General features: G+C 45.4%; 1 protein-coding gene across 25 annotated transcripts in view; it reads left to right on the forward strand.

Moving 5' to 3' along the window:
* Nedd4l (neural precursor cell expressed, developmentally down-regulated gene 4-like) overlaps nt 1-23,068 on the forward strand; it is a 333,347-nt gene that overhangs the window by 296,486 nt on the left and 13,793 nt on the right. For all 25 annotated transcript variants that reach the window (XM_030250638.1, XM_030250641.1, XM_006526376.4 and 22 more), the window contains 8 exons: nt 363-417; nt 5,361-5,419; nt 10,472-10,537; nt 12,111-12,340; nt 14,095-14,216; nt 14,950-15,020; nt 17,666-17,761; nt 22,911-22,984. In XM_030250638.1, coding sequence (XP_030106498.1) covers nt 363-417; nt 5,361-5,419; nt 10,472-10,537; nt 12,111-12,340; nt 14,095-14,216; nt 14,950-15,020; nt 17,666-17,761; nt 22,911-22,984 — 773 coding nt within the window. The remainder of the gene's footprint in view (nt 1-362; nt 418-5,360; nt 5,420-10,471; nt 10,538-12,110; nt 12,341-14,094; nt 14,217-14,949; nt 15,021-17,665; nt 17,762-22,910; nt 22,985-23,068) is intronic.

Raw genomic sequence — 23,068 nt, forward strand, 5'->3', positions numbered from 1 at the left:
ACTGGAATTACGAATAGTTTTGAGATACTGTAGGTGCTGGGAAACAGACCCAGGTGCTCTGCAGGAACGTCAGGTGCTTTTGACCCGAGCTGTCTCTCCAGCCCTGAAGTTCCCAGGGAGCCCCGTGCTGGTGTTTCATATGGTGAAAGCTTGTGAGAGAGGTGCTTGGTCCTTCGTGACTTGTTAGCTGTGCATTGTTTGGCATTTCCTCAGTGCTCAGGTGTTCCAGCAGAGAAGGGTCCTGGAGTGTTAGTGTCACCACCGTGGATTTGAGAACTGCTAATTGATGTGTGTGTTTTCCCCTGATTTGGGAACTGCTAACTGATGCTTGTGTTCTCCCCCCTCCTTGTCCTGGATGCTAGCCTGGCTGGGAAGAGAGGATCCACTTGGATGGCCGCACGTTTTACATTGACCATAGTAAGTAGCCCCTGCTGTGCCCACAGGCGTGACAGGGTACAGGAAGGGGAGGGTGACATTAATGTGATGGTGAAGCTTTGTCATTTTGCTCCCTGTCCAGGCAGCCAGGTGTTATGTGGAGAGAATGATACCAGAGAGTCAGTGCCCTTATACGGTACTGTGCCTTCACCCTGAGGTTGCTCCCAAGTAGCCCTTCCAGCTTTGATCTTGTGACCTATTAACTTTTGTTAATGATAAAAAAATTTTTTTTAAGTTTTGTTTTGACAGTCCCTTGATATCTGCGCTTTTTTAATAAATACACTCTGGAAATAGAAAATAAGATTAGAAGTGATGATTTAGCTTTTAAATAAAAAGAACGAATCCACGGGAGCAATGTTCTCCACAGTGGATGCTTTCTTTCGGAGCACTGACTTCCGAGGCCCGTTCTGAACTTATTTTCTATCGTGGCATGTGTCCCTGCACCCAGCCCACTAATGATATATGCAGCTGTTTTCCTGAAACCTTAGTGTATCTGCTGAAGGCGTTTGCTTTAGCACCCGTGGATATATGTGTGGTTTCTCATTTCATCTACAAGTTAAACTAATAATCCTTGCTTTTAGCCAGGGAGTTGGGATTGGGGGAGTTGAGGGAAGTTTTGAGTTGGTTTCGTTTGGTTTGGGGGGGGGGTGTTTTGTTTTGTTTGTTTTTATCTTTAGCGGGATTGTTTTTTTTCATAAAATTATATTCATGTAGCCCTAAAACTTTCTGAAGAAGGAAACAAACAAACGAGCTTTAAAAAGCTTCTGGTGGAGTTCAAATCCATGTGCAGTTGGTGGGATGTGGTTGCGTGTTTTTATTTAGTTCGGAAGCAGGAAGTGAGCTCAAGTGTATTGATGAGCCTGTTGCTGAGACTCCTGTCCCCAAGCAGTGCTCACACATAGACCAGCGACTCTCTGTGGGGAGGAGGGACTTCCTCCCAGCGTCACTAGGGGACCTAGGATCCTCCAAGAACTTGCCTTCAGGCATGAAAGTTAGTGGGTTTGAAGTCAGTGAGAAGGCCTACCCAAAACTCAGAATATTTAGAGGGCAGGGCCACGCTTAGAGTTCAGACAGATTATTTCAAGATATATAAGCTTTCGTTTTGTCTTTGATTAGAAAAACAAAACAAAAAAACAGAGTTAGTTATACACTTTCCAGCACTGTACTGTGAGCATACAGTTGTCAACATGACCACTTTCTTTCTAGGTACATGCATGGATTATCCCCACCCCACAATATTATTTATTTTAAATTCTGAGAACTTTCTAAAATGGGGGAGAGGTTCCACTCTTAATGCCACTAAAAACAGCTCTCCATAATTTACCAAGCTTTGCCCTGTGGATGAGTGTAAAGGGATACATACCGAGAAGCCATTCTTCTGCCTTATCCATCAAAATCTAGTGTGTGCACTACAAAATCCCTGTGTTTTCAAAGGTTTTCTCCGGTCAGTGGGTTCTCCCCCAGACAGCTTTAATCACCTGGTGGATAAGAGTTAGAAGCTTTCTCACCTTCAGAGTAAAATGTTCCCAACATTTATCTGGCAAAATCCACCATCTATCTCCCTTGGCTACCACCATGCCCATGGGCCAGGAACCGGGCTTCTATACAGGTGCCATAAGGCATTTTCTATGTTGACAGTGACTGACCTGAGAGGCAGACTTTCAGAAGCACTGAACGCTCGTTTGAACACCTTGATTCATTTGAGAGATAATTACTGACACGCTTTTTCTGGGTAAAGTGTTAGAGAAATATCTAGAAATGTTTTTCTCACAGACCAGATGTGCCCAGAAGCCGAGCCATCAGCCAGTGGTATCTCAAATACAAAAGTTACAAGAGAAATTCCAATAATTTCTGTGTTCCTGCACCCTGCCCATAGTTACCTAATGTAGGAGCAGTAGCTAACGTAGCTAGGTTTCTCATTCCCTCTACTTCCTTTTCGTCGTTTGATTTGAAATGTAAGGTCTCAGAGAAAAAAGAGTATGTTTAGATTCTGCCGTTCGTTCTTTTTTGGCACGTTCTTTTTTGGCTAACTGTCCTCCACAGCAGACTCCTTCTGTAGCCCCAGGATCATGTGTGTGGTTCCAGCACTCAGACTTTTTGAAGGACTTTGTTTTCTCTCTCGGCTTCTTCCCTCAGTCATTACAAAGACAATCCATTAAAGCTCCCATTACATGCTACATGGGGCATGGTAGGCAGTGGAGAGGAACTGTGAGACTGAGACCTTACAAGCCCTGTTCTCAAGGGCCCATGTCTGGTAGAGAGTGCCAGGAGGTGTCTTAGGTATTGTGTTGGAAGGTGAACCTGTTACTTGAGTGCTCAGCTTGAGAGTGGCTGAAGATGGCTCTGTCGGTGTGTGTGTATCTGTGTCTGTGTGTGTGTGTGTGTGTGTTCTCTTCTGGACAGATTTTGAGCAGGATTCGCTCTAAAGGGCATGGTGGGAATCGGGTTTAGAACAAACCAGATAGGGCCAGCCATTCCACACTGGTAGTGAGAACTGCCCCACGGGCTCTGCCCCTCAAAAACCCTAAAGCCTTGGTCACGATTTGTTTGTATGTATATAGACATTTACAGGAGCGTGACTGGTGGTGCCACACCAACCTCGAAGGAATGCAGTCCTGTTCTGCCTGACTGGCATGCAAAGGAGGCTGGCTGGCTGGCATGGCACCCAAGACAAGCCGACAGATATTTGACAGGGAGGACTCAGATTCACTCTGCAAACAGTAGGAGCTTCAGAGGGCTATTCCCAGAGTCGAAGGACAGTGGTCAGATGTATTCTTGAGAATAAACTTTGGGCAGACCTACGTAGGAAATCTTGAATAGAAGCTAGTAAGACCATGGCCTTGGAGATCTAGAGCACGGAGCTACAGTCCAGGACACAGATGCATGCCCCATCCAGCAAGAACAAAGTCATGACAATTGGAAGATCACCAAGGACTGGCAAGGACATGGGCAGGTTCTGGATCTTGGCGGTCAGTGCATTATGACACTGCTTTTGTTAATGAGACTTCTATCATTGTGACAGATAACTGGCCCAGGCAATGTATAGGAGGAAGAATTCATTTTCGCTCACAGTTTCAGAGGTCCATCAAGTCCTTTGCTCCATTGATTCTGCACCGTCATCGTGGTAGACAAATGTGGCAGAGGCTACTCATCCTAACAGACTGGAAGAGAGTGACAGAATGTCAAGGCTGATGACCCTTCTCAGTTTTCTCCTTTAAATCCATCCTAGCACCCAGTTTGTAGGCTGGGGCCACCCACATTCAGACAGGTCTTTCCTCCACCCACTTAATCCTCTCTGGAAAAGCCCTCACAGACACACCCAGAGTTTTGCTTCACTAATCTCAATTCAATCAAATCAGTGGGCCAGGTTAATCCTTGGGCTGCTGACTGGGGTGTGAGGTTACCTGGCCACTGGGCGTTGGCGATCACCTGCTCAGGAAGCTAGGGAGACCCGGTGCAGGCATCAGGGATGGAGTCAGAAGATTTGAACGCCCTCCTGTGTTGGGAGAGGCCCGTTTGTTTTGACGACAAACATCCAGTCAAGACAGTATTACCCAAGCTGCTGGATAAAGGCATGGTTCTATCTAGCTGCGTCCTGCTGTATTCTGTGACCTGTGTTTTATTTTGGTGTTTTTGTTTTTGTTTTTGTTTTTACTTTTTCACCTCAGTAGCAGCTTTGAATTTCCAAAGTCTTTCTCGTTTTAAAAATTAGACAACCTAAAATAGCACCCATATTTAAATTGTATTTATTTATTTAAATACCACCTGTATCTGCCGGTGTTCCTTGAAGCAGTTGAGTTTTACACTTGTGGACATTTTCTGCCAAATTAACATGAAATTAGCATTGTAGATGTATAGTCTTAAGGGGTTGGAGTTTTTTGGGTTTTTTTTTTTGTTTTGTTTTGTTTTGTTTTGTTTTTGCTTTAATCATAATCAGCCCAGAGCATTTTTTGTTAACAATGCCTCTGTTTTCATGAAAGTTCATAACATCAGGGTTTTTAAAAAAAATTAACTAAGGTGCTTTTAGAGTTGAATCTGTGAGTTACCGTCAGCACACTAGTGGGCTAAGAGTGAGCAGGGTGTTTTCAGAGAAACAAGCGCCCCCCCAGCCCACAACTTATCTTTTAAACTTAGAACTTGTACCCCAGCCTGCCCTTTGTCACCTGAGTGCCCAGACGCACTTCCACCTGAGGCTGCACACACAAGGCCCCTCTGAAGCAGTTTTAATCATGTGCAGGTGAAACCCCACATGACCTGGGCAGCTGCTCTACGCCATCACCTGAGCCCTTTTGTTTGCCTTTTGGGAGAAAGGAAAACTGCCCAGCCAGGCTGCCAGGGAACCCTTTCTCTGAAGTCTTGCTCGGCTATGTCTAATTCTTATTTTTTTATGACCGACGACCTTTGCTGCCTTGGCTATGTGTGTGTGCGAGAGGCACAAAGGTGGATTATTTCTCTGTTCAATGTAGAAATCTCTACTTGAAAGCAGTTTTTCAACATCATAAGCAAATGCTAAGAAGTATTTGAAATGAGAAAGAAGTGTGTGTGTGTGTGTGTGTGTGTGTGTGTGTGTGTTAGTTAACTTCCTAGGGAACTAAACCTTATGCCTTTTGAAAAATCAAGATCAAGTTATAAATCCTTAACGAGTAGAGGGGTTTATAATTGCACATTTACCAGGTTGCTCACCCCAAACTGCAAAGATATGGTTTTACTTTTGTTGTGCATTATTATTATTATTATTATTATTATTATTAACTAATCATATATATGTTTGCCATGCAATAGCAGGGTTGCCTTCTAACCCCAAAATACTAAATTCTCCCTGGGGTCAACCCAAAGGGGCTTTAGAAAGGGGAATTTTTCTTTCTTAAGTACCCTGTAGACCGAAGGGATTAGAACTAACTCATTGGTGTTTTTAATGTTTTCAGATAGTAAAATTACCCAGTGGGAAGATCCAAGACTACAGAACCCAGCCATCACTGGTCCGGTCAGTATTCTTATGTCCCTCTCCTGCATATAGCTTGTGACTGCGTAGTACACACACTTCTTGTGTGTTCCTACCGTGATGTCCAGACACTGGTGAAATTGAATGGTTTAAGATTCACCCCAGCTCCTCAGTGAGCTTTCCAGATGGGGTACAGCTGCTGGGGGCTTTCGAGTGGAACTGGGACTAGAAAGGAGGAGAAAATGGTATTGGGAGCAGTAGCAGGTTGAAAGGTGTTCTTCCTGGTCCTTTATAAAAGGATGGTTTAAACCGATAGTCAGAATTGTCTCCAACCCCCCCCCCCCTTTTTTAACAGTAAAGCATCGTTGTTAACAATATTTTAATACAGGCTTAACCATGAGAATTAGGAGAAAGAGAAGCACTCAGAAAAATAGAAAGATATACCCTGTACCCAAAAGTAGGCGCAGGCCCCTTAAGAGAGAAAAACACTCCTCCCTTCCTGTTTGTAGGCTGCAAGGCCAAGCCCTGCATTTATAGGCCGCTGGCATTTGTTAGGACAGTGACAATAAATGCATGCTAATCAACCTGTGCCTCTTCCTCCTTTAAAACCCTGTGGAGAAGAGGTTGGAAGCTATGGATTATGTGTGGACTCTGCTGATCCACCAACTCTGCACTAGTGCTGCTCACGCGTGCTGGTTAGGAAATGTCCATCTGACTTCGGGCCGTGAGCCCCCGAGATATTGCGGCACTCTGCAGTCATGGATGGAGGGAAAGTCCTCTTGCTAGTGACTCACTCATCGGCAAGTAGTACTCGGTGAGCTAAGGGTGCTGAGAGACCATCTGGTTGGCCTTTTCCATTAAATGCTCACTTCTGCTGATTTGCATAATTCTGTTTTTTTTTTTCCTTCTGTTTTTTCAAGATGTTCTCCCATATCCTCTGGCCTCCAAACTGGTGATTAGAAATTTGCTGCAGTAATGATTGCCATTTCTTGGAGGGCAAATAGTTCTCTCTCTAGTGATTTTTTTTTTCAATTTTCTCATTATTGTTGATGTTCTGAGAGCTCACAGTCACGTGTTGGACTGTGGGTTTCCCCTTGTGGATCTCCTCTTCGATGCAGGATCATCCATGAGGAGGGATGCATCAGATCTGTCCTCGATTCTGGCAAACCCTCGGCCACCTGGTCCCACACAGCCTTCCCCGTCCTTACTCCACCCGAGCCTTTGCATCACTCTCCATCTTTGTTCTTGTCTCTTAGTATCTCCACTTAAATCCCTGGGTAGAGATAAAGTTCCTTTGTTGGTTCCCTGGGCTTAAGGTTAGTTTTCCTATACTCTTTACAGCTCTAAGCCTAGGAGCCTGTTACAGCTTAGGTCTGTCCATGAGACGCCTTCAGGCAATGACTCAACAAGATAAAACCCATTTCTAGCACTGAATGTTTTATACGGTCTAAAATCAGATAACTCAGTTTTAAAATGGGGTACCAAATTAAACAGTGTTTAGATGAAGCACAAATGGCTGAGAAACACTTAGGTATTTGACATCCTTGGCTCTAAGGGAAAAGCAAACTAAAACTACTTTTAGATTTCATCTTACCCTAGTCGGGTTAGGCGAGGTCAATAAATAAATGACAGTCCGTGTTGGTGAGGCTGTGGGAAAAGGGGACAGTCACCCACTGCGGTTAAGACTGCCAGCTTGTACAGTTGCTATGAAATCAGTATGGGGTCCCTCAGGAAGCTGAGAATCGATCTTCCTCCAGGTCCACCTCTAACACTCTCAGGCATATACCCAAAGGACTCTACCTCTTACTACTGAGACACTTGCTCATTCATGTTCACTGCCGCTCTGTTCATAACAGCCAGACATTGGAAGCAACAGAAATGTCCGTCAACTGATGAATGACTAATGAAAATGTGGTGCATTTACACAGTGGAATATTAAACAGCTGTTAAGGAAAATAATAATTTTCAAGTAGATGAATGGAGCTAGAGCCATTCATCCTGAGGTAACCCAGAGCCCCAAAGCCAATGGCATGGAATCTTAGTCTGTGGGTCTTAGCTTTTAAACTTTCAGTGTGTGTGTTCAATTGAAATAACCATAGAGGTTAGAAACCCAGTAAGTGGACAGGGAAGAAAAGATCCCACAAGGAAGAGGAGAGATAAAGGGGAAACTAGAATAAGATTGAATGGGGGAGGGGTGGAAGAGCAGGGCACAGGGGGAGGGGGAAGTGTGGGGAGAGACTAAAGATTCTTTGAAAAACCATATGGAAACCTACGACTGTAGAGGCTTCCAAAAATATATACACACGAAAGAATTTAAATGGAGTCACCATATGATAGGGGAGGCAGTGTTCCAAATCAGGCTCATCTTCCATAAATGAGGAAAAGGTTTTCAGTGATGAGGACATATCGTGAAGCTAGCTGCTGATAGAGTCTGTCTAAGCTGGCAGGAGAAAATGGGAGGTGAGTGGCGCCCCTGCCTCCCCCACCTCTAATTCCGATCTCAGTCACAGTTAATCTAACCAACAGTGTCATCCAAATGCCTCCTTGGGGCTTCATGGTCACTGTTCCCCATCTGTTTCCTCCATCTCTCTCATTTCTGCTCAGAGGTACCTCAGAGCTGCCTTCCCTAGGCTCCCACAAAATAAGCCCCCCCCCCCCCCCCCGCGCAATCTCTATCAGCTTTCCCCTTCTTAACTCCTACCTCTATCTATTCTTTTTTGGATTAATTGTACTAAGTGGTTTTTATTCTGACATTTGCATGCATGCATACCTTTCTTCATTCATCTGTTGCAGGATATCTAGGCTGATTCCCTGGCTTGCCTTTCTAATTACCTTCTTTCCTACTGCCTGTGGCCTTCTACCACCATGAGCTCCAGGAGGGAACTGGGAAAGGACTTTGTTTTATGTTGTCAATTTTTTTTTAAGCACTTAAAGTGCCACGCAGCAGAACTTTGAAAATACTTGCTGCTAGGTGACTGAGGCACCGGAAAGAGAAGGTCAGCACCTCCCAGGTGTGAAGAAAATGTTGTTTGTGACCGGATGTAGTGCTGAGAGAACAGAGGTCATGATGACGTCACCTTAGCTCGTGTTAGAATATGTCTGAGGTGGAGTGTAGTGCTGAGAGAATAGAGACCACATTAGTTCGTGTTAAAATCCACTGTTCTTGTTCTCCTGCTGGTGGCTGTCTATGTACTAGCAAGTGTTGAAAGTCATACGGGACTCCCTCAGATATAACTCTGTCCGGAATGCATGGCAAGAGTGGTCGGCTCTCAGGCTCATCACAAACCCATGTGAAAACATGCCTGCACACAGAAGGAAGACCATAGGCCTTGTGAACTGTCTCTAGAATGTTCTCAAGCATCCTGTATGAATAGAATGTCTTCATTGCTCTTGTATTCGAAACAAATGACGTGAACTTTTCTAAAGAATAGGTTTGGGGGGGGGGGGAGGCTGTGTGATCATGCCTTAAAACAGAATGCAAAGGACAGAGGTTTTGCTCTTCACTCTGTCTCTCTGTGGGCAGGACCAGGCCTGATGGAAGGTGCTGGAATCTGGGGATGCTTTGCTGGGGGTTGGGTACACCATGGCCAAGTTCATAAGTTTGCTGAAAGGCAATGAGTTGCTCTGACTGAGGCAGTTGCTGATACAATCATTGTATTGTATACAAGATCAGTCCACTTTGGTTCGTAAATGAATCACAGACCTCTACAGTCACCTCCAGGCAGTGGTTGGACTCCAGGTTTTTTCATAATGAAGCGTATAAAGGTGACTTAAATAGCCTCGTTCAAATACTACTTTGCCACATACTTACAAGAACATACAAGACGTACAAGAACTTTCGACGTGTTGTTTACTTCTGAGTCAGGGTCTTATTAAGTGGCCCAGGCTGGTCTCAAATTCATGATCCTTTGCCTTAGCCTCTCAGGTGTCACCTAGACAGGCTATCAAAACTTTCCGAGACTTGTATCTCACTGAGACCTTGAGCTCACCCCGGTGGGCCATTTTGTTTTTCCACAGAGAAGGTGCTTGAGTTTAAACGAATTCTTTCATGCGTGTTCTGGTTTCATTTCTTTTACAGTGATAAATAACTTGGCCCAAAGCCACCCGGAGGGACTTACATTCCGGATACAGGCCATCAAGGGAGGAGCTTGAGGGATGCTGCATGCTGGCTCACACAGGCTCATGCCTTAGCTAGCCTCCCCATCCAACCCAGAATCACCTTCCCTGGGAATGGTGCTGCCCACAGCGATCTAAGCCCACCTATAAAAATTGACAGCCAAGACAATCCCTAGGCAGACATACACCCATCTGATTCAGGAAATTACTCAAGTAGACAGCTAAGCCAACCAGGACATAAAGTAAAAGGCAAACTTGATGACTCCTCAGTCTAACTCTTTTCAAAAGACTTTGCCGTTTATGTAGACTTCCCCCTCCTCGAAAGAGGTTATCAGTCTACTGCCCTTCCTGTTTATGGCATTTCTCCACAAGTTCGTTTGAGTTGCGTTGTTGCTGTTAGTCTCGTGATGCTAGGGATGGATCATGTCCCCATTGCTTCCTGTTTTGAGACAGCATCTTGGTATATCGTTCAGGGTGGTCTTGAACTCACTATTGTCCTGCCTCTGCCTCCTCCTGAGTCACAAATCAGTAGCATGGGTAATATGCATGGCTTCCCATAAAGACTTTTTAAATGAGCAGTATTTATCACTTGGGGTTGTGTGTTAAATTGCCACATCCAATAACACTCGCCTCCAGGAAGAGGAAGTGATACACATATAAAGATGCTTTGTATCCATGTATCTCTGGGTTACCCTGACTCATACTCCAGCAAAATCCATATAGAACAGGTATCTAGTTTGTGCGGTGTGACCCTAAGAGTTTCCTTGGCTACAAGTCTGCTGTTGTGCTGACTAGCTCTCATCCCATCTGAGACCCGGTCCTTTCCTGTGCAGACATTATGCCAGTTTTCTGTAGAAAACACAGAATATGAGTATTTAAGGTTTTGCTGTCCATGAAACTTTGCCAACATTGGCTCGCTACACATAAGAGTTTGAGGCATATGCTTACATTATCTGTGCGTCTGGATTTCTCTTGCAGGCTGTTCCGTACTCCAGAGAGTTTAAGCAGAAATACGACTACTTTAGGAAGAAATTAAAGAAGCCTGTGAGTAATGACGTCTTCTGAAAGCTCTGTTGTAGCCTGTTCCCATCACCCGTTAGCTCACTGAGAACAGCATGCTTGTGGCTTGTGTGTGCACACTTCCTTTTCCATGCCCTTTGGCCCACCCAGATCTTTGACCTGGATTTTCCTTCTAACAGAAATGATAAGTGAAGACTAGCCCAGTGTTACATTATCAAATCACCGCAAGGGCAATTTCTCATGTGATACATTAGACAATCATATGATTCTTGCGGATTAGAAAAGAAGACCAAAGTCAAGAAATCTAGGGACACCACATGGAATTACACCTCTTTATGTCTGAGATGGCAATTTTAACCATATAACTAACATACATATTTTAACAAGGTATATTTTTACAACACATAATTATATTACTTGGTAGAGTTGAGCCCAAGTGTGATTATCATCATCATCAACAACAACATTTTACAACCAAGAGACGCTGGAAGGTTTATACAGACAGTGCTGAGTTGACAACCTGTGCTTATTGTTGGCATGCCTCCCCACCCCCAACCTTGCGTCTTCTGTGTTCATTACCTGCAGTATGGATCTTAGTTTTGCTCTCATTTTGCCCAGAAAATTGATGCCTTTAGCCAAAGAAAGTATGAGCCCCAATATAATTCTTTCTTTGCGTGAGACTGCCACCCTCTGTCTGCTCCCTCCCAGTTGATGTTCTAGGTCTGAGCTTTGTCCTGTGGTAAAGAAGTACTGGTCACTTCTATGCTCACTCAGAATCTGTCTTCTGTCCCATGGTTGTGACTCAAGTTCTTCATTTATAACCAAAGAGTTTTTGTCCTCGAAGCTCACATTGGCACTTACAGTAGTGTTTCTTTGTGAGTTATCCTTGTGTCCTCCAGTGACGAGCAGCTCCGTGGCTATTGTCCTTGTAAGCAAGCCTAGCCTGGACCTCATCCTTCCTTGCAGAAGGCTGTCTGCACACCTCACTCACGTGCTGGGTTACATTCAGTCGACTCTGGGTTCATGGATGTTTTACCCAAACTTAGTAGGATGCTGGCCCCCACCCTCCACCATAGCACCATGAACTTGCAGGCAGCATGCCTTGCATCTCCCCACTGCAGTTCCTACCAGAGAAGACCGGTTCCAGCTTGCCTGGAGGTTATAAAGGGTTGATTACATGGGATTAAGTCTTCTCTCTTTCTTTGACTGAACCAGCATTCCAAGGTGCCTGTGTGGGGGAAGTGCCCTTGTCTCCATAGTGGTAAGGATGAGGTTTTGGGCTCAGTAGGTGTTCCCCTGAAGATTATGTGGGTGATTCAGCCTGAGCAGCTCTGAATGGCTACTTCGCTGTGTCCCATCTTGACACAGGGAGGTTCTCCCTCTGTGAAAGGACAAACCTATAAAGGGGAGACTCTTGGGAGCCAGCTGTCACTGCACATTTATCTGAAGGCCATCATTGCTTCTGCTCTTTGGCTATTTTCCTGGAAGGCAGGAGCGTGCGCGCATGTGTGTGCATGTGCGTGCGTGCGTGCGTGCGTGCGTGTGTGTGTGTGGTGTATCATATGATCATAAACTTGTCTTTTTATCTTTTATCTAGGCTGATATTCCAAACAGGTTTGAAATGAAACTTCACAGAAACAACATATTTGAAGAGTCCTATCGGAGGATCATGTCTGTAAAGAGACCTGACGTCCTAAAGGCTAGGCTGTGGATTGAGTTTGAATCAGAGAAAGGCCTGGACTATGGGGGCGTGGCCAGAGAATGGTTCTTCTTACTGTCCAAAGAGATGTTTAACCCCTACTATGGCCTCTTCGAGTACTCTGCCACGTAAGTGCATGGAAGACATTTGCGCTGTGTGCCCTTCCCTGCAGCTGGTATAGTTTTCTTCTTAAGGAACTTAACATAACATAACATAAGACAAGAAACTCACCCATTTGAGATTTCAGTCCCTCCCTACCCTACCACCCTAACAAGTCTAAAAACAAGTTCTGATCCAACATGGCGAAGCACTGTACACTGTGAACGCCTGAAACTGATTCTTCTCTTGTCAGTTTGGCTCACAGAACTGAAACTGAAATTATGTCAGGTGATTATAGAGGGAGCAAGGCAGTTTTCAGCTATAGTGCCATTCTGATATAAGGGAAAGGTTTGTTAGTGCCAGAATTCAGAGGCATATGACCACGAATCATTCCTGAAGTCACACTACTTAAAAGGCAAGTCATGAGGATTTGAAGACCCATGCTTGGGATACAAAGGCCAATGCCCTGCTCCCATAGTAGAAGGACCAGGCTTTGCCTTCCATGGGGATTCATCATTGCCTGGCAAGGGAACTGAGGCAGGCTAAATTGTTTTCTCAGCAAACATTTGGCTCCTATTGTCTCCAGGCTGAGAATGCTCGAGAGCACGAGGCCGATCTTGAATTCCCAATAGAACAGTTGATCTTGGCAAAAGATTTAGCATTGTTCCAGAGTAGACTTCAGTTGATGTGGCTTCTCCTACACCTTCCTCCTGGTACCTGTATGCTTAGGGCTCTTTTAGAAGGCTGCCTCGGGACAGTCTCCAGTTGACCTAGCCTTGATTAGTGAGGTTCTTAGGGAGGCTTCTGAGAGAATCTACTCGTAACACCACTGAGGTAGAAAGAGGAGGAGCCAAGGTCCTGACCTCTCCCTACATCTCCTAGATACCCCCCCATCACTCTATGCTGCCTGGTTGAAAGCCCCTCATCCTCATGATTGTAAGGCCGACAGGGACCCCTGAGTGTGCTCCGGGGGTTGCATTGTGGACATGGGGCTTTCCCCAGAGCTCTTGAGGTCAGGTAAACCAAGAGACGAACGAACCTTTAGGGGAAAATTCCCAGATCAAAAGCCTCTCAGAGGAATTAACTTTTGCTCACAGAAACCATCTACAGCAGAGCTTGTGTGCTGGAAGATCTCTGCACACCCCTTACCACTGGGAGGGTTCCCTTCTTCTCAAGATATCTGGTTGACCCACTTGAAATTGACATTGTGTATGTGTCTGTATGTATGTGCATGTGTGCATTTGTAGGTGCAAATGCACTTGCATACGCGTACATATGAGGGCCAAAGGACAACCACAGGCATCCTCACCTTGTTTTCAAGACAGTCTCTCACTGGCCTGGAACTTGCCAGAAAGCTAGGCAGCCAGAAAGCCTCCAGGGACCCATCTGTTTCAACTTCCTGAGCCCTGGAATTGCAAATGTGAGCTGTCACACCCAGCTTTTAAAAAATGGTGTCCTGAGGATCAAACCAAAAGCCCCAGGTTTGCAAGGCAACTGCTTTATGACTGAACAGCCATCCCTAAAACTGACATTTCTGTAGATAAAAGTTAGCTGACTGAAAGCAGTTTCCATAGCTTTACCTGCTCCAGTGAACCGTAACTGTCAATTACAGAAAGGCGTGGCTGACTGATGGGTTACATTCCCTAGTTCATATCGGTTGCCACGAAGTCCCCAAGGTTGCCCATGCACTATAAAATGAAGCAATGGGTAGCAAAGGGGAGTTCAGCTTCTTGGATTTCTTTCATTTAAGTATGACTGGACTTTTCTCTTTTCCTCCCCAAAGGGACAACTACACACTTCAGATCAATCCCAACTCAGGCCTCTGTAATGAAGACCATTTGTCCTATTTCACCTTCATTGGAAGAGTTGCTGGCCTAGCGGTGTTTCATGGGAAACTCTTAGATGGTATGTTACTCCAAAATCTTGTGGTAATGAAAGTAAGGCAGCTCTGTTTGTGGGTCTGCAATCTTGTGGGTCTGCAGTCCAGTGTCTGAGCCCACGTGTGGATAGTAAGGGTGTCACGGGTTTTCTGTAGCTGGTTTTCCTCAGGAGGTTGAACCCAGTGTCTCCCTCCCTGACTCAGAGCCCCAGCCTACAGTATGCTGGTTGCTGTTTTCCCCCTAACCGTGGTAACTTCTGATATAGTCTTGAGCACTGAAGACAAAGCATCTATCTATGCTCATATGTGTAACTGTTAAGTGTGACGAATAAGTTGTTCCATGAGTTTTTCAGGACAGCTTTCCTCTGCTGAGAGCTTGATCCAGCTGACAGATGGAAATTTTAATTGTAAAGTTAATTAAAATGATCTCATCCGCCAGCAGCCTGCTATTGCTCCATTTTCCCCCAAATCAGTTTTTAATGATTTCAGAGTAACATTATCACTCAGCTAAGGCCTTAGCCCTAGAGTGTCTTCTGAAGAAGACAGAACAAAAGCCGTCCTTAAGAGGAAATACAGAACTCCAGGACATGAGAATTGAGGACTCAAACCTCACTTGCTCATGGGTTACTGCACCAGGTCCTTGGCCATTCAGTCCCGACCTCCCATTTACATGGAAAGCAGTTCATTCTTTGATTCCCTTTGCAGATACTTAGGGGTATCAGGGGCTTAAAACTCAACCAAGTTTTTGCCATATTTCAGGATTCTTCATTCGACCATTCTACAAGATGATGCTGGGGAAGCAGATAACGCTGAACGACATGGAGTCCGTGGTGAGTAAAAGCAGTGCGTCCTGTAGCCGTCACAGGCTGCCTCACCCTGTGCACGGTGTCAGGAGCTGTGTTTGCAGTCACAGCTGTTGTCATAGGTACAGTCCTGCGGAACATAGGTACTTCACATGAACAAGAGGGAGGAATCGCTTGCTTGAAATTTAATTGATCTCCTGATTTCTATAATAAGCAAATTATGGTTGGTTTCTGAAAAAACATGGTACTTAAGGTCGGTACGCCTAAGTCTCAATTCCCACTTAACGAACTGAGACTTGATGAGCAGATTAAACCTGAGGGGCACCTGAAGCCCGCCGTAGCCTTGCTCCCCATCTACAGTGTGACAAGATTCCACCTTCTGTTTTATGCCTTCATAGAAGTGGTGGAGGCAAGGCCAAAACAATAGTCATCTAGACATGGTCGTCTCGACACAGGAATTAGTGACAGCTGCAGAATGGGAGCGTGGGATGAGTGTTAGACAGGCTGGCCCTCACAGGGCCCCGTGCTTGCTGCTTACCTGGACTGACTGTCCTTGGCCAGGAAAGATCTACGAAACAAAACATGTCCTTCTTTTCAGAGGACACTTGAATGTCTGGCTTTCTCTATTTATGTATACTCTGTAGTGTATGTGTGTGAGTCTGTGTGAGTGTGTATGTGTATATGTGTGTGTATATGTATGTATGTACATGTGTGCGTGTATGTATGTGTGTATGTTTGTGTGTGTATGTGTGTTTGTGTGTATATGCATGTGTGTACGTGTGTGTATGTTTGTGTGTGCATGTGTGTGTATGTGTGAGTCTGTGTGAGTGTGTATGTGTATATGTGTGTGTATATGTATGTATGTGTATGTGTGCGTGTATGTATGTGTGTATGTTTGTGTATGTATATGTGTATGTTTGTGTGTGCATGTGTGTGTATGTGTGTATAAGTGTGTATCTGTGCGTGTATATGTGTGTGTATGTGTGTTTGTATGTGTATGTGCTCCTGTACATATACATAAGTGTACACACGCACACTGGCCTGTGTGTACTAGCTACATTTTTGTTCTTGTAGAAGAATTACAGCTCTGTTTTCATGTGGTCACTTGAGTTAGAAAGCTGTGCATCCCTTGGCCCCGCTGGCATATGGACCGTGTGTGTCTTGGGCAGAGCTGTGAATGTAAGCGATGCCCATGATGCCAGCTAGAGCTCACTGTGTTTCTGCTCGGTGCTGCGGGAGGCGAGAGACGACTATTGCACTCTGGACCTCTGTGACCTCTGCAGACTGGCTGGCGTCTGTAATCTCAGCTCAGTCTCAGTTTCCCTTCGAGCCTCCCCTTTGTCAATGCTTTCTGCTTCTGCTGTGCCATTCTGAGGAGTCTAAGAGCACAGAAATTGCTTCTGTGCGCTCCCAACCCTCAGTGAAGGAAGGGGGTCAAGAGAGGATTATCACTGTGTATGGGGTCTAGCTTGGCTTAGAACACACAGTCCTCCGGCCTCTACTCAAGTGTTGGGACTCTAGGTGTTCAACACTATGCTGCTGGAAATTGTTCTTAACGCCCAAGTCTGTGGTTCCTATCGGCCACTAGTGTTTGGGGGAGCTTGTTATTATTTTGTTATTTTAATTACTATGTATTAGGGGAGTGGCACATGCCAATGAGCACCGGTGCCCATAGAGACCAGGGGCATCAGAGTTTCCCTGGAGCTGGTGTTACAGGTGCTTGTGAGCTACCCAGGGTGGGTGCCAAGGATCAACCTTGGATCCCCCAAAGAGCAGCGCACATTCTTAACTGCTGAGCCATCTCTGCTCTCCCAGCAGAGCATTTGTGTTTTAAATGTGATGTGCATATAATTTTCGGTCTCCTTTGAGCCTGTCATATTCCTAGCAATGGAGACTTTGGGCATGAGCAGAAGGGACCTGATAGCCTCATGGCTACTCTCTTCTAAAACACAGCTCTGCTTTTTACTTAAATTAATGGGCAAAGAACACTGAAGAAACAGGAAAGGACAGAGCACAAAAATGTATGGTGTTTAGTTAGAACACTGTCCTACGTGGTCTCTGATAGTAGACTCTGAGAAGACAGGAAGTCGGTGTGTTAAATTCTGTGTGGACCTGAGACAGGCATGCTGTGGCCACAAACAACGCGTAGCCAGGCTATAATCCCAGCTCCTGGATGCTGGGTCAGGAAGAGGAGTTGGAGACCACTGTGGGGTTCCCAAACAAGACCCCTTAACTCTCCAGCTGCTCTAACTCCCCTCCCAAGCAGGTGGCCTTCACAGTAGAGATCAGGGGAAGTCACTTTCCACAGATCTTGTGTTTTACATTAGTGGGAAGATGGGGCTCGAGAGATGACTCAGTGGTTAAGAGTGCATGCTGCTCTTGTAGAAGGCCTAGGAATTAGGTTCCTAGCGTGGCCAACAACCAGCCACCTATAACACCAGCTCCTGAGGCTCTCACCTGAACACATGGGCACACATACACACACACACACAAGTACACAGACACAAAATAAAATCTAAGTAAGTAAGCGGGAAGTGGTTTTGTTAGAGCAGACTCCCTGAGTAGCATCGCCCTTGGACATTGGGCATAGAATTACATTAGAATGAATTTATTCATAAAGGAGCCAGACAGATTTTAAAATTCTCACGTTCCTTTCTATGTCATTCCGATAGGACAGCGAGTACTACAACTCTTTGAAGTGGATCTTAGAAAACGACCCCACGGAACTTGACCTCATGTTCTGCATAGACGAAGAGAACTTTGGGCAGGTATGTGGGTTCGTCCAGCTCCTGTGGCTCGTGTCCCTTTGCCGTGGACTATAGGACAGCATGGCTAGACAGTTAGAAACAGCCACACAGACTTTCAGCTGTCAGCAGCACTGTGAGCAGCATTTGACTGGCATGCCAGGACACCAGGTTCCCTATCATAGAATTTCCTGTTTCCCTGCAAAGCTAGTAAATTCTAAAGGCTGCTGGGGTCTCAACTAGCACCCCCAGTTCTAACAGTCATTTTTAACTTTGCATCTGGAATAGAGGTTCTTCAGAAAGCAGTGTGAGTGTTCGCTTTAGCGGGTCCACATCTGGTCAGGTACCAGTGATGAGCCAGGACACGGAGACTTTTTCCTCTATGGCTCTGTTGTTATGATGTGACTCTTACGCGCTGAGGGTTGTTTTGTTTGGTTTTACTGTTCTTCCCTATATCACCAGTCAGTGTGGATTCGTCATAGTTACTTCCAGAGTGGAAGTCACCTGGTTGGGATCTTGGTGGTTACTGTCAGAATCTAAGGCTGTGTACATCTTAAATATGGAAACTTGGGGTTAGTTGTCCCCTAGTGACAGTATTTCTCAGGAGGTATCTTCAAGGTAGTATACATCTACACAAAAGCCCAGGCATGATTCCAGTCTCTGCCTGGCCTTGGGATGAACTGAGGAGAGCTCACAGTAGGACTGCCATGGGGAAATCTTGATCTGCATGGCTTGAGGGAGGATGGAGACAGGTGTCTGTGGCTCGGACTGAGAGGTAAAGTCAGGAATTCAGCTCCCTGGTGATGTAGAAATTATTTAATCCCAACCCAGGGTTTCTACCCCATCTTTAACCCTTTTAGTTCCCAGATAAAAGACACACACAACCTTTATATTTACAATAAGCCTTAAACAGCACAAGAACTGGGCAGGTATCTACCCTCTATGCTATTATAATCTACTTTCCTATCTATAACCCTGAGTTATTACTTACCATGTTTCATCTGGGCTGCTCTGAACTCCCAATTGGCCAGCCCTTAGGGCCATGCTTTTATGGCTCAGCTAACCCATGGTAGCTTCTTTCTTCCTCTTGCACCTCCTTCTTCTCCTTGTGGTCCTCCTCTAACCCTAAATGAAACCTAAACCCCATCTATATCTCTTCTGCCCAGCTATTGGCTGTTGGCATCTTTATTTACTAATCAGAAATAACTCTGGGGCAGGGTTACTTAGTATCTACATGTGGACTCTCTCCTCTCTGGGGCAACCAGTCTTGGGGGGGGGGGGCGCATATTAGCATTAGAATACAAGCAGCATCAGGCCAGCCCACTACCTGCTGGCCTCCCAGGTTAGAGAAATCTTAGAGGATCACAGAGGGGGAACACGCGATGCAGTGAAGTAGGAAGCAATGAGTGAAACTGGAGTGTGGGGTTGCAGACTGAGGACGTGATCGTGGAAATATCCGAGCTACATTTTTACCTGCATTCCATGCATTGGAGCAGGAAGCCAGCCCTAGGCGCTGGCAGTGGGAAGACCTGGAGGACTCTATTTGCCTTCCCAGGGCTGGGGAGGTTCATAGAACAATGTCAGGACCCAGAGAGAAGGAACCTTGTGACTTTATGTTACACCTCACTAGTCATCCCCGCCCTTGTCACACCCTATGTTGATGCTTCATACCCAAGAACCCCACAGACAGCGCCTACTGTTCCTGTGACTGGGGGCCTTGTCACAGGGCAGGGAGAAGGCTTGTCATGGCCCTCCACCTCCGAGCATAGGGCCTTCCTGGCTCCTCCCAGTCCTGCCTGTCTTCTTTGATTCTCTGCACTCCCTCTGGGAAGGGCCTGGAGGCCGGGCATCCATGCTTTCTCTTGTGGCTCTGCTCACAGGGCTGTGTCACACCACTGACCCTCTGCCTGCTCCTTTCTAGTCCCACCCACTCCACCCATATGACCTCATCCCATTTGCAGCTCCACCACTGTCCCCCACCTGTGACCCATATCTTCTCCAATTGTGCTCTGTTCAGCCACCTCCTTATGGCTCCTCCCAAAGAGCCCAGGCTCCTAGCGGTGCAGCCTTTGCCTCCTGTCTGTCTCCACAGTAGTCTTTCTCCTCAGTAGTGAAGGGGAAGTGTGATTTTGAGGCTCCCAGTTCCTGGCGTGTCCATTTGTCCTAGAGACTCTTACCTCTGTGGTTTCTCCTCTCTGCTTCCCTCTCTGGCCTTTACCAGCCTTGCTTTATAGCTCTGGTGTTCCAACAGCTTCCAGCCGTTCTTTCAATTTCCCATCTCATTCCTTGTCCCAAACCTCTCTCCACTCCCCCCCCCACCCCCGGCCAAGGGTTTCTCATCCGTGATGTTCCTGAAATGCATGCGAGCTTCCTGTCACCTTCAGTGTCCTTACAACTTATAAAGGTCATAACCCCTTACATTCTCATACTACCCAGTCCTCACCTCACTGTCTGACACACCCTCCCTCAGCTTTATATGTAATGGCCCTCTTAGCATGCCCATATATGTGTCTTGGTGCCACGGTATTGCCAGTACCATGTGCCGTCTCCAGACCAGTGCATTCTCTCTGTCTTAGCGCCTTTCCTATCCTCCTCCTTGTCATGGGCTGTCTGTAAACCATAAGCAGCTTGAAGCACCTTGTCTTAGTGTCATCCATGCACAGCTCATAATATATACGCCTACTGCATGCCTCCTGAGCAGATATAGTACACACCCAAATGTAGTTGTCATCTAATTAATGGTAGGCCTTCGCAGGATAATACCTGTGTTTCACCTCTGCAGCTCAAATGCCAAAAGTCAGCCACTTCCCTGGGATGGGACCTAGGTAATAGGGACATGCCTCCTGGCCGTGGAGTTATTGTGTCTCACTTCGCAGTTAGAGTTTGTGTTGGAATGGGACCCTTGGAAGTGCTCAGAACATCATCCCTGGCGACCAGTAACACAAGTGAAACAGGAAGGAGGTGACAATGCTCCCATTAACTAAGAAGCTGCACCAAACCAGACACTATTGTGGATGCCAAGAAGTGCATGCTGAAAGAAGCCTGATATGGCTGTCTCCTGAGAGGCCCTGCCAGAGCCTTATACAGAGGCGGATGTTAGCAGCCAACCATTGTACTGAGCACAGGGTTCCTAATAGAGGAGTTAGAGAAGGGACTGAAGGAGTTGAAGGGATTTGCAACCCCATAGGAAGAACAACAATATCAACCAACCAAACTGCCCAGAACTCCCAGGGACTAAGCCACCAACAAAGGAGTGCACATGGCTCCAGTTGCATATGCAGCAGAGGATGGCCTTGTCAGGCATCAATGGAAGGAGAGGTCCTTGGTCCTATGAAGGCTCCATAGATGCCCCAGTGTAGGGGAATCGAGGATGGGGAGGTGGGAGTGGGTGGGTGAGTGGAGGAACCCCCTCATAGAAGGGGGAGGGAGGATGTGATAGGGTGTTTCTAGGAAGGAGGGAAACTGGGAAAGGGCATAACATTTGAAATGTAAATAAAGAAAACATCTAATAAAAGGGACAAAAGGAAGCAGCAGTAGCTGCTGGTGTCCAGAGGTTCAAGAAGGGGACAGTAAAATACCTTGCTGTGTGTGCATGTGTGCTCTCGGCCACCTGACAGAAGACCCAGTTGGCAGAGCCACCCTTGTCCCACCTTGTTGCCATGGCCTCATTATTTAATGTGAATAGTCTAGTCTCTTTCTTTCAAAAGCAATTCTACCAGCTTAATTGATTCTTAATAAAAATAATTAAGCCAGCATAATAAAAGCATACAAAAATATATGTCTCTCACAATTCCACCACCTCAAGAAAAATCACAGTGAGAATTTTTACTTGTATCTTCCTGCATTGGTCTGTGCACGCCCACAGGTTTGCTTGTGTTTGTTTATGGAAGTAGAATGAGATGCCTTCCTACATCAGTAAATATTCTGTGCTGATTTGATGACTACAACAAATGTCATCTTACAGATGTTCTGTATATTTTATTTTTGCCCTTTTGGTGGCTACATAGTCTGCTTTGGTATTTACTATATAAACTGACAATCCTGGTATATAGCATCAACTGTATAGCCCTGGGAATAAAGTATGTGCGTGTGTGCTGTATATGCCATTTTTCCTTTAACATAATTTCTGAGAAACTGTTACCAAAAGGAGAAAATGGATACAGATCTAGAGACCCACATGATAGAAGGAGAGCTGACCTCTGACCGCTTATAAAACTAACAAATGATCTCTGTCTTAAGTAAGTGTGCGTCTTTCTGTCCTTTCTTTCTACTTGGTTTTGTTGTTGTTGTTGTTGTTGTTGTTGTTGATGATGATGATGATGATGGTGGTGATGATGATTTATTGAGTTTTGTTTGGTTTGTTTTTTACGTTCTTATATTTTGGCCTCTTGAAAGAAATTCCATGAATATTTCTTTGAGTAACTTAATTTCTTGTAACAAACAGAATTCTAGAATTTGCATCTCTGGGACGATGTTTGATTGGAGTTTGGATCTCTGTGGTCTTGATGTTTATTCTCTGGTGTTTATTTTTTTCACTTTGAACATAATATGTTTTTAGGCTTGGTTGGTTGGTGGGTTTGTTTATTGTTTTTTGGGGGGTGTTTGTTTGTTTGTTTGTTTTGGTTGATTGGTTGTTTGTTTTATGGCTTATTTGGGGGGGTGTTGGGTTTTTGTTTGTTTATTTTGTGTGTGTTTTGTTGTTGTTGTTGTTTTTTTGTTTTTTTCAAGACAGGGTTTCTCTGTGTAGCCTTGGCTGGCCTGGAGCTCCCTCTGTAGACCAGGCCATACTCAAGCTCAGAAATCCACCTGTCTCTGCCTCCTGATGCTGGGATTACAGACATGCATCACCACTGCCCGGCTCATAATGAATTTCTTTATAAATGAATACCACATGAAAATGTTGCTCTTCTTCACTGTTGCTAATGTATGAAGAATAATTAAAACCCATAAACAACCATAAAATATTCTTCCTCTAATAGTAACATCGTTAAATGCATAGGTCTTGGAACAGGTAAAAGGGTTCGCTGGATACTTTCCTGTACACAGAGCCCATTGCCGGAAAATGTTTTTGAATAAGCTACACTTCTCTTCTATAGTAAGATGTTAATCAGTAATAATCCAAAGAGCTTCATGTTATTGACTATTGTTTTGGTTTTTTTTCCTCTAATCCCAGACATACCAAGTGGATCTGAAGCCCAACGGGTCAGAAATAATGGTAACCAATGAGAACAAACGAGAATACATTGAGTACGTATGCACGTACTTATCACATTTTCTTCTAGTGCGTGTGGATGTGCTGTGTGTGTGCCTCTGTGTCTGCAGGTATGCAGG

Source organism: Mus musculus, chromosome 18 (genome assembly GCF_000001635.26).
Source record: "Mus musculus strain C57BL/6J chromosome 18, GRCm38.p6 C57BL/6J".
NCBI lineage: Eukaryota > Metazoa > Chordata > Mammalia > Rodentia > Muridae > Mus > Mus musculus.